This window comes from Xenia sp. Carnegie-2017, unplaced genomic scaffold, assembly GCF_021976095.1.
Source record: "Xenia sp. Carnegie-2017 unplaced genomic scaffold, XeniaSp_v1 HiC_scaffold_13, whole genome shotgun sequence".
Taxonomy (NCBI): Eukaryota; Metazoa; Cnidaria; class Anthozoa; order Malacalcyonacea; family Xeniidae; genus Xenia; species Xenia sp. Carnegie-2017.
In genome coordinates, this window is record NW_025813436.1 from 4,002,460 (window position 1) to 4,018,283 (window position 15,824).

Sequence of the window (15,824 nt, forward strand, 5' to 3'; positions counted from 1 at the left end):
AATTCGTTAATGATCCGACTTATTACAACTACATTGCCAACATTTTTCTCTAAATACTTTTTGTACCATTTTGTTACATTTTCCACTGAACTGTCAAAATTGTTAAGAAGGAAAAACTCCCCCTGACACTATTGACGTGATAAAAGCAGTCGAATCCCTTATTGCGCTTTGCGCCTCCTGCTGAATATTGTCTATTGCATCACCTGATACGTTCACGGCTTCGTAGCAAAGTCCCAAGGCTTTGTTCGAGGAATTAACAACGAGCTTCACAGTTGATTCAGCCAGCTCGTTTACATTTGTCAGAGATTCCTCGAATAGATCTAAGTGGTGTCTGACAAAGTCTTTTGAAGCTGTTGAAATGTTATTTTTTAGTTCGTCGATCATCTCATCAACTTTCAGTGAATTGTTTACAATCTCGTTCACAACACGTCTTGCTACGAAACCAGCGTTCTGTATTTCATTAACCATTTTTTTTCAATGTCATTTCCAAACGTTTCCAACGTGTCTGCAGACCCTAGAACAAAATTTTGTACTTTGCATAGTTCCGGTAGTGGACCGATTGACAACTTTTCAATCCACTTTATTAGCTCATCAAGAAAGAGTGAAAGTTTGCTGAGGTTAAACAACGCCAAATTAGATGTTTTTAAATTCCAACGGAAGCTTTGTAGGCTTATTCGAAACCATTTCAAAATGTTCAAACCACCTGAAACCTCGTAGAGTCGTAACTTTAACCTGAACCTTGGTAGAATGACATTGAGGAGCTGTTGAAAATCAATATTTGGATCTCCAAAAGCTTGAAATATATCAGCGAAATTTGGGAAAAATTCAAGAAATTTTTTAAAGCCAAGACCTGTAAAATTGCTTTTAAGGTTGAATCGTAATCTCCAGTCCAAAGACGGGAAAAAGCGGAGATCCGTAGATGGTAAATTTATGCCGAACCGTGGAAAATCAACATTCAAAAAATTGTCAAACATGAATTTCATATTTGAGAATGTGTTGAAAAAGTTTAACAGACGAGACAGAGATATTTTAATGTTGTGCAAAGTTGAAGTAAAACCCAACGTTAAACTAAAATCAAACAATTTGATGTTTGGTATAACAGAGCCATGTGTCGCGAGTCTAAACTTGGATAAATTGAGCTGTAAATTTTCAAGGAAACGAAGCGCTCCTAGGAAGCGGAATTTTATAAGACCTACTTTAGGAAGATTGATGGATAGTTTTTTGAGTAAAGTACCTATGTTCCTTAGCCAAAATTCACTTAAGCTTTTACTTGCTTCTTTAACGATTTTTTGAAGTTGGTTGAATGAACTTGCAAAATTTCGAACTTTTTTCGTGCGGCTGATAATATCTATCGCTTCTGATAGAAATCTCACGAAGTCTTTAGCCTTAAATGGTATGTACTTCCTAAGAAGCTCAATGAATTTGTTTACTTTGTCTGTGAAAATTGTTGAAATGGAATCAACTTTTGCCAAGAAACTATCCACAGTATCAGCAACGGTGTGAATTATATCTTTAGGTATATCGTTCTTAAATCCAGCTCCCATTCTAAACGAAGCCTTTCCGTTGACTATATCAAACTTCCAGCCAAGCACGTGGCCGTTGAACGAAGCTTTGTTGTCCATAACCACTTCAAAATTTCCACCAAAAATTCCAATTTTTAATTTGACCTAGTTCACAAAACGCAACATTGCCTGAGCGCCCGCTCTACTTACGCCAAAAACTTTTCTCCATATTTTACTTGCCCCGAGCTCAAATTCTCTTGGCTTTAACAGTGAAATAAATGCTCTCTTTTTTCGTTTAATCGATGCATGCCGCTGTTGTAACTTTGTGCTGTCTGGATGTTTCATTTGACTTTCGAGGAAATATGAAATTTTTGAGTCCAACTCGTCTCCGTCTTCACAACTCCAAAGGGCTACTTCAATCCCATCAAGAACTTCTCCTGTCATATTTTGCTGGCGTTTGATAAAGATGTCCATCACTTCAGCCTTAACTCTGATGTCTTCGTCATTGCGCAGGGCATGAAGTAAGAGATGATCTGTACTTGCCGCGGGAAGCTTACGTGATGCCGAAATGGCAGATGATCGTATACCAGAGTTATCGTGATCAATATATTTCTTAATCCTATCAAGAGAAGAAACATGGCCTAAATTTCCTATTGCTGTGAGATGATTCCAAACGCCATCTTCATGTCTTTGAGGATCTTTGCTTTCGGAAATTTCATTAAAATGCTCATCAAAGCTTTGATGCAAATAATCTGCAACTGTTGCCTGTAGTGACGTATTGTAGCCGGCTTCATAACGGCGATGCACTAAACCTGACAATACTAACAAAGCACGCGCTTTTATGTCATCACTATTGTTTGAGTTCTTATGTAATGATGCAAGAGCTTCTAATAACTCGAAATGTAATGGGCCATCAGGAATGAAGTAGACAGCCTCCAGTAATTTACCAAGTTCTTTGTCGGACAATTTCCGAGGTTCTTCTGATGAGATGATGTTGCTTATTATCTTTTGTGTCGAGTGATCTCCTCGGACAACGATAGCGCCAACTAATGCAGACCAAGTAGAGATATTTAGATGTGAACGTTTTAATGCTATATCGACTATCTTTTCAAACACTTTGTCATCATTTCGTGCAAGGTAGTGGATATCTTTGATGCAATTTAGTACTTCACTTTTTTAACTTTCAAGTCTGAGTAGCATAAGAGTAAATCTTCGAGTGATCGGTTTGGCCTTTTGTTCTCATGTTCAGGTGACTTTTTCAATTTACTTACGTCAACGTGGCGTAAATTATCTCGTTTGAGCTTCTTCCAACAGTCATGGCTCTGCTCCTTTACAGATCGCTTTGTGCGTTTAGCAGAAGTGCAGTAGACGAGATTTAGATGGCTTTCTCCTGTAACTTGTACATTAATATCCTTCGAAGACTGGTCAGGCCATTTTTCTGATACATTTAAAGCCTCTTTCTCGCCCAAATGAGAATAGTGAGCTCTTTGTACTCGAGTTATGATGCCATTTTTGACTGTCATGTGAGCTTTGTAGCTACTTTTTGGACGATGCTTTCCATTTACAGGTCTTCCATCAGCAAATTCAAAATAATCATCATGGGTCCATTTTTTTGTAAAATGAAGATCCGTTGAATTTCTTTCGTTTACGTCGTAGTACGAGACATGGATACCTGAATCGTCTTCTTCTGTAATTTTGTAAACACTACGCCATTCGGGATGAATGTGCACACTGAGCGCGCTCACCAAACCTACAGTATATATGTGAGTAATTGTATTATGTGATAACAATGAGACCTGCAACACAATGAGTTTTTCTGGTTTACTTTCAAAAGTACTATGTAATTGCAAAACACTATGTTGGTTTAAAAATGTCTTATAGGCTTGCCAGTGACAACCTACGTCAGGTAAGTTGCCAACGTCATCCACAATGTTTAACTTTATATGTAAAATACATGCGGTGTTTGACGGCTAAGCGAAAAAAATCATACCTTTCTTTAAGCCAATGACATCTGCCACTTCGTCGTGAGGAAAAAACACCATCTTAATCTTTCCTTTTAAATTTTGAGTAAAGTAGAATGGGTTTGAGAACTTGTTGTTGAGCTTTGGATCAATGGTGTGTTTAACGAGTCGTCCATTTTTGCTTGAACAAGACGCATGTTTCTCACGTTCAACTGACTGACATATGCGTTATTTTCCAAATTATGACGATTGACCACTTTTATATCAACCTGAAAAAAACGTTGACTCGTGAGTTTTTTAACGACTTCAAATTGCACTTGTCCTTCGGACTCGTCAAATTTTGATAGTCTTTGAAAAACTCACTCGTGAATGTTTTTTCCTAATTGCTTTCGAAACCATGCTATTACGTATACATATGCATAAGAAATTTCTCAATTCTGTTAAATTTTTACGTTGGCTTTGCAATATGTCAACACCACTTCTTCCATCATGCAGCGTTTGCAAAAACAAGGTACCCTTAGCAGTCTCTGCCAGTGATGGAATTAGAATACGTCAAAATAAATTTCTGCGGCACATTTTGGCGTGTATTTACATTTCTAAGACCCTTAGAAGGAAATTCATTGGTAAAATTATATTCTTTAAAAACTAAAAACCAATAGTGTTTTCTGAATGTAATTTGGATTTGAAATTCAGGAGCTATAATTTATTTTGACGTACACTGGATCCGCCACTGGTCTCTGCATTTTAAAAAGTGTCTTATGAAAGCTTAATTGTAGATTAGGTCGCCAAAAAGAATCTACTTAAATCTGACACCAGCTATTATATTTGACTTTCTCTTATGTTTACTTCTTGTTTGACCAATCTATCAGAAGCACTTTTAAAACGTCTTAAAGAAATTGGCAATGGAATTTCTTTTGTTGTCATAGTGTTGGTATTTCCTTTTTTTGGCACTTGTATTGGTATTAACTGAAAGTTGCACTACTCTTTATTAAACTTTGAGTGTTCTAAGCCAATCAGAACTGAAAAATTGTGGTATTTCTTCCAAAGTGTGTGGGCATTGGTTTCAAATTTTAATCTTAACGTTTTGAAGTGGTGTAATCGACCATAACTAGTGGTAACGACCTGTTACGAAACGGCGAATTGCTTCGTCAGTTACTGCCAACAAAATTTTTGGTCAAGTCGCAAAAAGATATAACGTCATAAAAGCAAATATTACGTCACTGATGTCATCATATTTTTGCAGTTAACATATGATAACCTGAATATATTGATCTGTTCTATATAAGAAGTCATAAAAAACTGCGATTTATCATGTAAAACATAAAAAGCGTGAAACATTATTCGACATTCACATCCCGTAAAAGAAGACTGAAAAGAATCTATTTTGTTATTGTGTGAGAGAATCATCATCATACATTTTTTTATTAATAAGAAAGTCGTGTCTTTGATGAAAATTTAATAAAATTTAACAAGGATAACGTCAGACAAGAAGGTTTTATTTTTGCTGGAGCTCGAGTAGTTGAACGAAATGACGTGACTTAAAAACATACCCAAATATGACTTAAAACCAGGATGATCTACTGTTAAGCAATTTTAACAACCGAGTTTAAGATTAACAGCCTTTCTACCATGCAAATGTACTCAGGGTTTAGACGATAACATTTAAGAATTTTTCTGTTTAAATCGAAGAAAGACACAAAAATATATGGAACTGCTCTTTTATTGCTATTATTTGTGTTTGTCAAATATAATCAACAGCAAAACTGCAAATGCATGTGATTATTTGGCAATGAAAAAAGATTGTTAATAGATTTGCGAAAGCAATAAGGATGTTTCTCAAAAGCTGACGTAAAAAATGTTGTCAATAAGGAATTTTAAACATTAACAGTTTCGACCGATTGCCAAGGCCACCAACTTATTGACTGTTGGTTTATGTCCAAGTTACCATACGATAAAACAGTTTTAAAGCTTTTAATTCACTATAACGAAGTAGAGGATTTCTCATTTCAGGGATATTATATCACTCAAGTTTAAAGCATAATTAACATTGGTCGGTCAATAAAAAATTACCATTTTAAAGTACAATTTGAGCTAGTATTGGAAATATTGCATGATTTAAACGATAAAATCTTAGAAAAACAAATTTCTGGGATACTCAATATAGTGTTAGTGAATTGTGTGACACATGCATGGTGATTGTCAACGTTGGCTTTTCATGTAGCTATTTTGTTTAGTCACTATTTTTGAACAAAGTAAAACTTTGCATATAAAAGACTTTTCCCATGTATTTTTTCACCCTTATGCATTAAACTATATTACATTAAATGACTGTACGCTAGCTGACAAAATAAACGAAAAGGAAAACCCCTTTCTGTATGATATAGCTATACTATTCAGTCCAGATTCTTTATCAAGTCTTAAAATATAAACGAGTGGGCATAATCATAGTAATAATCTATGAATCTAGGTCTAAAACAAGTTAAGTAATCCGATTCTTGGGAAATCAACAGCATGTACCTAGGTTCTGAAATAAAGAGATATAGTTGAGATTGTTTTGAAATAAAGAATATGTAGATGGTGAAGTTCTGCGCGAATGTTGCTGTCGATATCTTTCAGATTGTTATGCATGAAACTGAATAAAAAAGTACTTATGAACGCATAAGCTAGTCTTAATCAAGTTTGTTTTTCTCTTTGCTGAAGGAAAATTTGCTCTGAAAACTTTTTAAAACAATGGAGCATAAAAACTTTACTCAGCGTAGCTATAAAGAGTGCGTCGAGCACTTCATCCATTTGTTTTAAGCAGAGAATAAAATGCACCCCACAAAACCTATATAAGATTATGTATTAGAGTTGTAAAATGCTTAAAAAAGTCAAACTTTAGCGTTTAGTCTAAACTTTGAATTTGGCTTCTTGTGATGTGTGCTCACTGCCAGGTCGTAACTGTAGCTGCATTTTAATCCTGGCGATAGATCCAGCTGCTCCACATCATGAACACAATCAAACAAGGTACCAAGGGCGGCAAACATCAGAAAGTCAACAAGAAGCGTCATGTCTGGTGCATGCATGTGTAATGTTGAAATAACGTTCATATGGTTATTGAATGCTGCGTAATACAACACGGAAGTAAGCATGACAAAAAATTCCGCAAAGTCCTTTATCTGTTGGACATTTGAAAATTCAAAAGGCCTATACTGTAGAGTGTCGAAAATAGCCACCTGGGTTTTTTTTCAAAATTAGCGACCTTAAAGAGGCCGCTTCTTTTAGAGAGCGCTTCGTATCGTTAGTTCTGTAAAGAAGGCCGATGGTGTTTCCTGAACAAAAACATCGTGGGTGGTGGAGTCTTCCTGCCTAAACGCAAATTTCCGCGTTTTGTTCAGTAGATTTATTGAATTGTACACAGTGTTGGTCAACGTTGTCTTGTTATCTAGCTAATTTAGTTAATTTTTATGAACAATGTAGCTTAAACCTAGCAGGAAAGAGCGGGTTTCCATGATTACTTTTCACCCTTGCATAAAACTGTATACTTTCAGTGTACTTTAATAAGATTATGCATTAGAGTTGTAAAATGCTTAGAAAGTCAAATTTTAGCGTTTGGTCTAACGTTTGAATTCGGCTTCTTGTGATGCGTGCTCACTGCCAAGTCGTAATTGTAGCTGTATTGTAATCCAGGCGATAGATACAGCTGCGCTCTACCACTAACGCGTTCTAACAAGGTACCAAGTGAAACAAACGTCAGAAAGTTAATCAGAAGCGTCATGTTTGCTGCATGCATGTATGATCTTGTAATAAGTTTTTTTGGCCATTAAATGCTGCTAGTAAAACACGGAAGCAAACATGACCAAAAATTCCGAAGTCCTTTCTATGTTATTATACGAAAATTTGAATGGCCTATTGTATAAATCTATTGTATAAATGGCGTTTGCTTGATCAAAACAATCGTGGGGGTGGAGTCTTCCTGTCTAAATTCGCTTACGAAGAAAGTAGATACAATATTAAAATAGCTTTTAACGCAAAATTAAAATGGTTAACAAAATCTTTGTACAATATACCAAGTGTGACAAACGTCAGAAAGTTTATTACAAGCGTAATGTCTATTGCATGTATGATGTTGAATTAATTTACGTTCCTATGGCCATTCATGAATTAAAATGCTGCGTGATAAAACACGGAAGCAAACATGATCATAAATTCCTTAAAGTTCTTTATCTTTTGGAAATGTGAAAATTTGAATGGAGTCTTCTTGTCTAAAGATGCATTCTGAAACATCAACACTTGAAAGAGGAAACTAAATGCACTTTTACAATAGCTTATCATGCAAATTGAAAATAACAAAAACTTTTGCACAAGATACCTAGTGCAATAAACGTGAAGAAGTTCACCAGAAGCGTTATGCCGTCGACGTCATGTACATAGTTGAATTAACGTTCATATGTCTATTCATAAGTTAAAATGCTGCGCAATAAAACACGGAAGCGAACATGACTAAAAATTTGTAAAAGCTCTTCATCTGTTGGACATGCAAAAATTTGAATGGCCTCTTTCACAAATGGCCTTGCTTGCACTAAAATATCGCAAGAGGTGAAGTCTTCTTGTCTAAATACATAGATTTAGATTTGAGGACGCGACGTCTAAGACGACGTGAATATGGCAACAGAATAGAGATCACACAGAAGTTCCACTCTTGTCGGAAACTTTGAAGTTTTTGTCTCCAAAAATTTATTACATCCGGTTCTGACGCCATGTTGAAAGAAAGCCTCTTTACTTGCGCGATATAGAAACTGCTATGGGAATCAAAGACACTCATCAAAAAATCGATTTTGCGTCCATCGTTTCTTTTATGGCGCTTTGATATTTAGAAATGCAACGAGCAAGGTTTGTTTTCTTTTTTATTTTTGTCGTAATAATGTTATAAAATTCGGGGGTTTAGCTATGTTTACTAAATGCTTCGTTGATCGACTCCCAAGTGCATGCCGCTGAATGGATTATAAATGTGTTACTTTAATGAATTTTCTGTTCTTTCTTTTAGCTGCTACAAGATCTCGTTTGGCGAATTTGACAGCGTAGTAAATTCTCAGCCTAACACACAATTTTTTCAAGAAATTGTTAAGGTGTCGCAACGGGCGTATTGAACTGAAACACTGTGGAGCTTATCTAAAATAATGGACAAATTCTTGGTTCACGATGAAAAAGTGCCTAAAAATATCTTCTATGTCGCCTTTATGTATGGAAGTAGATTATGCATATAGTCCACCAAAGTCCCCTGTAGTGTTGTTAAATGCTAATATCAAATATAGCAAACTGCAAAACAACTTTGTTTGGGCATCTAAAATTTTGGTCTGTACAGCTGTGGCCCGTACAGAGCTTGAATGCAACTCAAGGCATTTGTGCTGCAGGTAGCAAGCAACACATGCTATTGCATAAACTTATATCAGACTTTTTTCTAGCAATAAATGTTATGGCCATATGCTGTTTTTGAATGGTGGCCTGAAAAATTGGAAAAACTGTTGTGCCATGAGTTATAATCAACTTCTTATTCAAACTTAGTCCAACAGTTGCATTTATTAATGAGGCTTTCACATTATACAAAGAAAATTTATAGTAGCACAAGCCTATGTTTAATTCTCTATGTCTTATTCTTAGCAATAAGAGATTAACATGAACACAAGACAATTGGACCTTCTACATTTTATTTTAGACAATAAAAAAAATTGGGAACTGCAATAAACAAATAAGATTACACATTGTACTTCCTCAATTATAGAAGCAGCTTTTTTACTTTGCAGCACCGTCCCAAAATTCAACTAATTAGTCTTCCAGGAAAAAAGTAAAGCAGAATAACAGAACGTCAAATAGTTGGTATATGAATAGTATCTTCTACAATAAATCAAATAGCAAACGAACATGACGATAAGTTACAAATATACATCAAAGCATACGAATACGGAATAATACGATGTTTTAAATCAGAAAAACGTATTGTGGGATATTGCATTCTTTTTAGCTTAGCAATAAAATTGTCGTAACTATGTTAGTTTCCCTTTAACATTTCTTTGTTTTAAGTACGTTTTTTAGGATCTTTGTTTGTTTAGTTAGTTCTTCTTTTTTGTTTCAACGCGCGAGAACTTGAAACGCAATGAAAGAGTGAGTACTGCTAATGACGTAAAGGAAAGCTCGACTTATGTAATTAACGATAGTATAAATAACATGTAAATAATTAACTCTAATAGATAGCGTAAGAATACCAGTGATGTACTTGTAGCTTGTTTAGCTTGTAAAGTAAAAAGTTCAAAACGAAGAGTGTTAGTGAACCAGCTGAGGAACGGATTCCTCGACACGTGGTCCTTGGAGCCGGATCGTTTTGAATTGATTGGATTGAAGAAAGAAAAAAGATTGTGAAATGGAAAATCTGAGAAAAAAGCAGCGCACACGAAACGGTCATCACGGGTTTGTAAAACGGATCCTTGCTGAAGTCCGACAATTGATGGACGGTGCCCTGGAAGATAAACAGCTGTTACAGAACCGTAAAATCACGTTAGAAGATCAGCTGCAGGGTATCCAGTCGCTTGATAGTGATATAATGCGTCTTTTAGAAGACGTTGAAGACTTGGAAGAAGACGTTCTTTTGAGTGAAATCGAAGAAGCAGGGTTGTTGAGAACTGAAATGAAGGAATCAATACGAAGAGCACTTTAGGAGCTAACAATGAGACGAAACTCGAAAGGGTTCTAGGCCTTCCATGGAATTTTTATTCTGATACTTTTCATTTTGAAATAGGCCGAATTGCATCAAAGGCAGTGGGGTCAAGCCGACTAGGCATAACATCTTAAGTATTTTAGCTACTCTTTACGATCCATTAGGAATAGTTAGTCCAATTGTGGTAACAATCAAAATTTTGATCCAGGATATTTGTAAGGAAGGGTTAGACTGGGATAGTGATATTAACAACAATATGTGTAATATATGGAATGGATGGGTAAATGACTTGAGTATAATACAAGAGATTGTTGTCAACAGATGTATATATGGAAAAATAGACAAGCCAGTGAAGTGTATGTTACATGGATTTTCTGATGCTAGTATTAAAGCTTATTGTGCTGTAATTTACTTTGTCTTTGAATTGAATGGCGCCTACTATGTCGAATTCTTGACATCGAAGACTAGAGTTGCTCCAAATTGCTTATGGCTATGTTCAAAATTATATGTTGGGCTGTTATATCTATATTGAGAATTTACGCTATATTCTTAATATAATCAAAAAAATCAATCTGCAATTCAAATTTTATTATTGAAAATCTTATTGAAATGCCATGAAAAATAGCAGTACTAAGATAAAAAAAATGGAATGTAAGTTAAGAAAAATATATTATGTTTTTCTAACTGTGCAAACCAACTATTATACTCAATTGAAGTGTTGTGTTTTTGCTCCATAATCCCTTGAATTATTAGCGACTGTGGAAACAATGCCATATAACTCAGTAAAATCGCTTGAAAGGTGAATATCTTTTTTCGTATAAACTCGTCATCTTCGCATATAATCTAAATCACTCTTAGATTCAAAAGATAATAAAAGACGACGGCGTCGTCGACCCAGATCGCCTCGGTCAACTTAAATCGTCTTAGACGTCGCGTCCTCAAATCTAAATCAATCTAATATGCTTTACCTACAATAGTGTTATTGAATCGTATACGACGCAGTGATGGTCAACGCTGCCTTGCCATCTAGCTTATATAGTCAATGTTTTTGAACCATGCAAAATATTGCAAATAAGAAAGACTTTCCACAATTACTTTTCACCATTACATGAAACTATGTTACGTTAAAGGACTGTATATTGACAAGACAAGTGCAAGAGAACATTGCTTCCTGCTTGACGTATGCAATTTTGTCCACAATCTTTAAAAGGTCCATAAACAATAAATGCGTTCATTGCCATATTTATATAAAACAAGGAAACAATAAAGTAATCACATTCAAAATAAATAAACTGTTTGTATAGGTTCTACTGCCTATAGCAAGTTATAACATCGTCCTAAAATAAAGGATTTATGGGCAAATGTTGCTACGCGTAACATTAAAACCAAAAAAATATTCATGAGCCTATAAGCAAGTCTCAATCAAGTTTGGTTTTCTTTGCTCAAGGAAAAATTTGTTCTGAAAACTTCTCTAAAAAACTAATCATGAAAATTTTACCCTGTGTATAAAGAGAGTTTTGATCACTTGATCCATTTGCTTTATGCAGGGAATGAAATGTGCCACACAAAACTCACGGTACCTATATCAGAATAGTCATAAGAGTTGTAAAATGCTTAAAAATCAAACCTTAGCGTTTAGTCTAAAGTTAGAATCCGGCTTCTTGTAATGGGTGTTAACTGCCACGTCGTAATTGTAGCTGCATTTTAATCCAAGCGATAGATACAGCTGCTCCACACCATCAGTGCGATCGAACAAGACAACAAGTGAAGCAAACGTCAGAAAGTTTACAAGAAGCGTCATGTCTGGTGCATACATGTGTAATGTTGAAATAACGTTCATATGGCCATTTATAAATTAAAATGCTACGTTCTAAAACACGGAAGCAAACATGACCAATAATTCCTCAAAGCTCTTTATCTGTCGGTATGTAACAATTTGCATGGCTTATTTTGCAAGTGGCCTTCCCGTACAAAAACACCATGGGGTGGGGTTTTTTCGCATTCGAAACATCAATTATATTCTAATTGTTTCAGTTAAGAAAAAGGTATTAAAGCTATTTCAAAATAACCAAATTTTTCGTACAAGATACGAAGTGCCACAAACGTCAGAAAATTCATGAGAAGCGTCATGTATATAGTTGAATTAACGTTCATTTGGCCATCCATAAGTTAATATGCTGCGTAATAAAACACGGAAGCAAACATGACCAAAAAATTCGACAATGCTCTTTATCTGTTTGATATGTGAAAAGTTGAATGGCTTTATTTTACAAATGGGCTTGCTTGAAGAAAAACATTCATAGGAGTAGTCATTCTGTTTAAAAACAAAAATCTTGCAGCAATAAATGAACATTGCGTTTTATCAACATGCAAATTTGCAATGATTGTTTGTTGTGGTTTCTAACAATTATAATTTTGTTTGGATTTATTCATACTGTTCTTATATTTCCGTACATGGAAATTCAAATACATAATTGTGTAAGGCGACGCTAAAGATAAATTTCAAAATACAGTTCCTTGTTACAGTTTCTTATAGTCATAGGTAAGAATATTTCATCGTAAAGTTGCAGAGTTGCAGTTAACCTCTTAAATATAAAAACATTGAAATCCATGATCAATTAGTCAGATCATCAAATTTTGCGAGGTATTGACCGTTTCATTGGGTAATTTTGGTATTTCTTGATTTGCATCGCTAAAAATAAATGCATTTGGGAGGTATAAGCTTCCTGTTTTATTTATTTTGTTATATATACATTAAATCTCAAAATAAATTCTCTCGTTTAGCAATAAAAGCATGTTCATAAAATGCTTTTTCAAGAAATTGTCCACACAGAATTTTTCTAATATATTCATAGTTGTTTGAAGATAGTCATAATATTCTAATATATTCATGGTTCAAAGAGATTGTCTTGAATAAAATTTAACCCCTTTTGAAACATTTATAATGAAGTTCATTTTTATATTTAACAGTCATTATACACAAATTGGCGATGACAAATTGATGTGGAGATTTCGTCGACAAGGTACGTCTAATAACAAATGAATAGACATTTATGTTATGTCCATCCAACCCCATGGATTAACACGCAACAGTTTTAATATAAATGATAAAACTTCGATAAAAAGCAAAGAGTCTTCGACGACTTCGTGACAGGACACGTAAACAAAACGTAAGAACACGGAAATTTAAAACATCAAATTTTTGTGAAACAAATTCTCCTGCTTTGTAAACTGCATCGAGTTTAGGTTTTCAGCAAAGTTTGTAGTTGAAAGAATAATGTATTTCCAAAATAGGACTGTTTACCATGCATATATATAAGACATCTACACTTAGATCCCATTCACAGTAGAGTTTCACTCCGTTTTGGCGCTGTTCAGTGTTCGATGCTCAAAGGTTTTATCCTATTCTTATACGATGCTTTAGGTTTTTCGTTTTTTTTGTGTTGTTTTCACGCAACGCCGGATCGATATTGGCTCCTACCTTTGTCTTTTTAATAAGCATGTTTGATGTTGTAGTGGCTATGTTTGAATCGACCCCGTCATTTTTGCTGAGAAAAAGTATTTACTAGCCCGTCATGAAACTCTTTCATATATGTGATGCTGCAGCGTGTTGTCACAGTTGCAAACTGGTGGTGGATACGGCGTTAGTCAAAACTAAAAGAAGCTCAAATTTAGATTCAAAATGTGTTCATATAACACTGCTAAATTGGCCATGAATTTAAAGAGTGAAATTTTATTAGTCGAGGTGTATTCAAATGTTAGTATATTAAAGAGTTAGCTCTTGTGATTTATTTTGATTTACACAAAATCCATCGTTGTTGTTGGGGTCTTTATTTATTTATTTATATCCCGCTTCATTGAATTCTGTTGGAATAAATTGTAATCGTTAGACAGGGAAAATGCTCTGAAAAACTAAAGAAGTGCTGAAGCAAACTTTTAGAACACTTTTATCGAAAGTTTCGTTTGCAACTATAGTTAATGTTAATGCTTGTATCTCACGTGACTGATGACATCATCCAATTAGCAAAAGAAATTATAAGTCAGTTATATTTTTGTCTGGCATGTCAAAATGGCATAATTGTGTAATATGTGAAAAAAGGGCAAAAATTCATACAAGTGATATATTTTGTTTAGAAATACGATGACGTCATCATTATTTCATAGGCAAGTAATGTCATGACGTACCTTTATTTTCTTCTTCATTTTCATGTTTTAATAGAAATTGAAGTATTTTTAAGTGTTAAAAATAATCTTGGTATCATCAAATATTCAATTTATCTTCACGTTACATTTTTACATCTGTAACCACAAATCATGTCTTCTCGAACTTGGCAGTCTATTGGCAAATAACCAAATAATCCATTTTGTTTATCTCTTAACAGTCTGATTGTTTACTTTCAGTGTATCAAAAGGATAGAGGTATTTTACTGTTCTATTGTTAACCTGTTTTCGGATGTCTGCTTTGTACCATAGTTCATACTGGAACTCAAGACTTCAATCATGGCTAGAATCTGAAACGTCTTCTTCCTCTCCCCTTATTTTGCCTGAAATTAGTTACTTTTAATCGTCTTCAGTGAACAGCGACTTTTCATCGAAATCGCTTTTACACATACTTGCATTGCCAGTGAATTGATGTTACGAATTTCTGATGTCGACACTGTTTGTTGACATCACCGGACTTTTCTTACGTTGCTTCTTTTGCCTTCTTTGTCGCTTTCAGCATTCTCATCTTCATTAGAAACTACAAATCGCATCATCAGAATATTTGCTGTGGTCAAATTTCAGATACCAATTCTTCGTAATTCTAAGCTTTTGATGGGTCCATATCATAAGGATATGAACGCCAGTATCTTTAGAACACAACGACATCACCACTTGCCGGCGAAGCGTGTAAAACTAACTTTGTATCCACCTCTTCATGGTTGCATTTGTACAGAATGCTGAAAACACCGTCACAAACCGAATATGTTGTATCTGCAGGAGTTACTATGAGCTGCTGGTTTCCCCCTCGTCAGTCTAGCAATCAGTTGTATAAATTCCTCTTTTTTTCTCCGCTAATGACAAACTCCTGGCATATATTTATGTCCACACACACCCTTTTTCAGCTGCGTGTCATCCTTTACACCGTATTTTTTGTTGGTGTCGTTGATAAGACCGACTTCAACCGCACAACATTCTTGGCCATTGGAAAGCCTCTTCTAGACAGACGGCTTTTGTAATAATTACACCAAAACGCTTGTTTGTCTTCTTTTAACTATCGATACTTCATTCTATCTTAATTTCTTTTTTTTTCAAATCCATTGTTGAGCTTTACTTTTTAATTGAGTTAAAGAAACTTTCAACTTTGCTCTGCACTCTTTCATTAATGAGAGTCGTCATCAATGTATTTTCCATCGTTGGGCTATTTAGAATATCTTCGACAACTGCCTTGTCTGTTTCAACACCGGTTGTTAAACACCTGGGGGCTTTTTTATTTTCGACACTGGGTCCTTACATTTTTCACATCATCTTCGAGGTCTTGCTTTTTACCATCTGGAAAATCCTTGTGCTTCGATATGGCATTCGACATGACTTCTCTGGAAAGGTTGCTCGTAGCTTGCTGTGCATGTGAATTGCTTTTATCCATGAGTTTACAGCCACTAGATTTCCACTGAATCCTAAACATAATTG

General features: G+C 35.0%; 1 protein-coding gene across 2 annotated transcripts; it reads right to left on the bottom strand.

The window, feature by feature from the left end:
* Positions 1-21: 21 nt before the first annotated feature.
* Positions 22-11,969, bottom strand: LOC124451470. Of its 2 annotated transcripts, none has more exons than XM_047002097.1 (3): positions 11,782-11,969; positions 3,493-3,732; positions 22-3,252 (listed from the first exon to the last, which is right to left on the bottom strand). In XM_047002097.1, the coding sequence occupies exon 3, from the start codon at positions 1,620-1,622 to the stop codon at positions 435-437; it is 1,188 nt and encodes a 395-aa protein (XP_046858053.1). In that variant the 5' UTR covers positions 1,623-3,252; positions 3,493-3,732; positions 11,782-11,969; the 3' UTR covers positions 22-434. The 2 variants fall into 2 exon arrangements, with proteins under 2 accessions (XP_046858053.1, XP_046858058.1); XM_047002102.1 differs by lacking the exon at positions 11,782-11,969 and adding an exon at positions 6,340-6,441.
* Positions 11,970-15,824: the final 3,855 nt, after the last annotated feature.

Bases quoted from the DNA above. Each gene is read 5' to 3' on its own strand.
- LOC124451470 (XM_047002097.1), bottom strand. From the start codon at position 1,622: ATGGACAACAAAGCTTCGTTCAACGGCCACGTGCTTGGCTGGAAGTTT.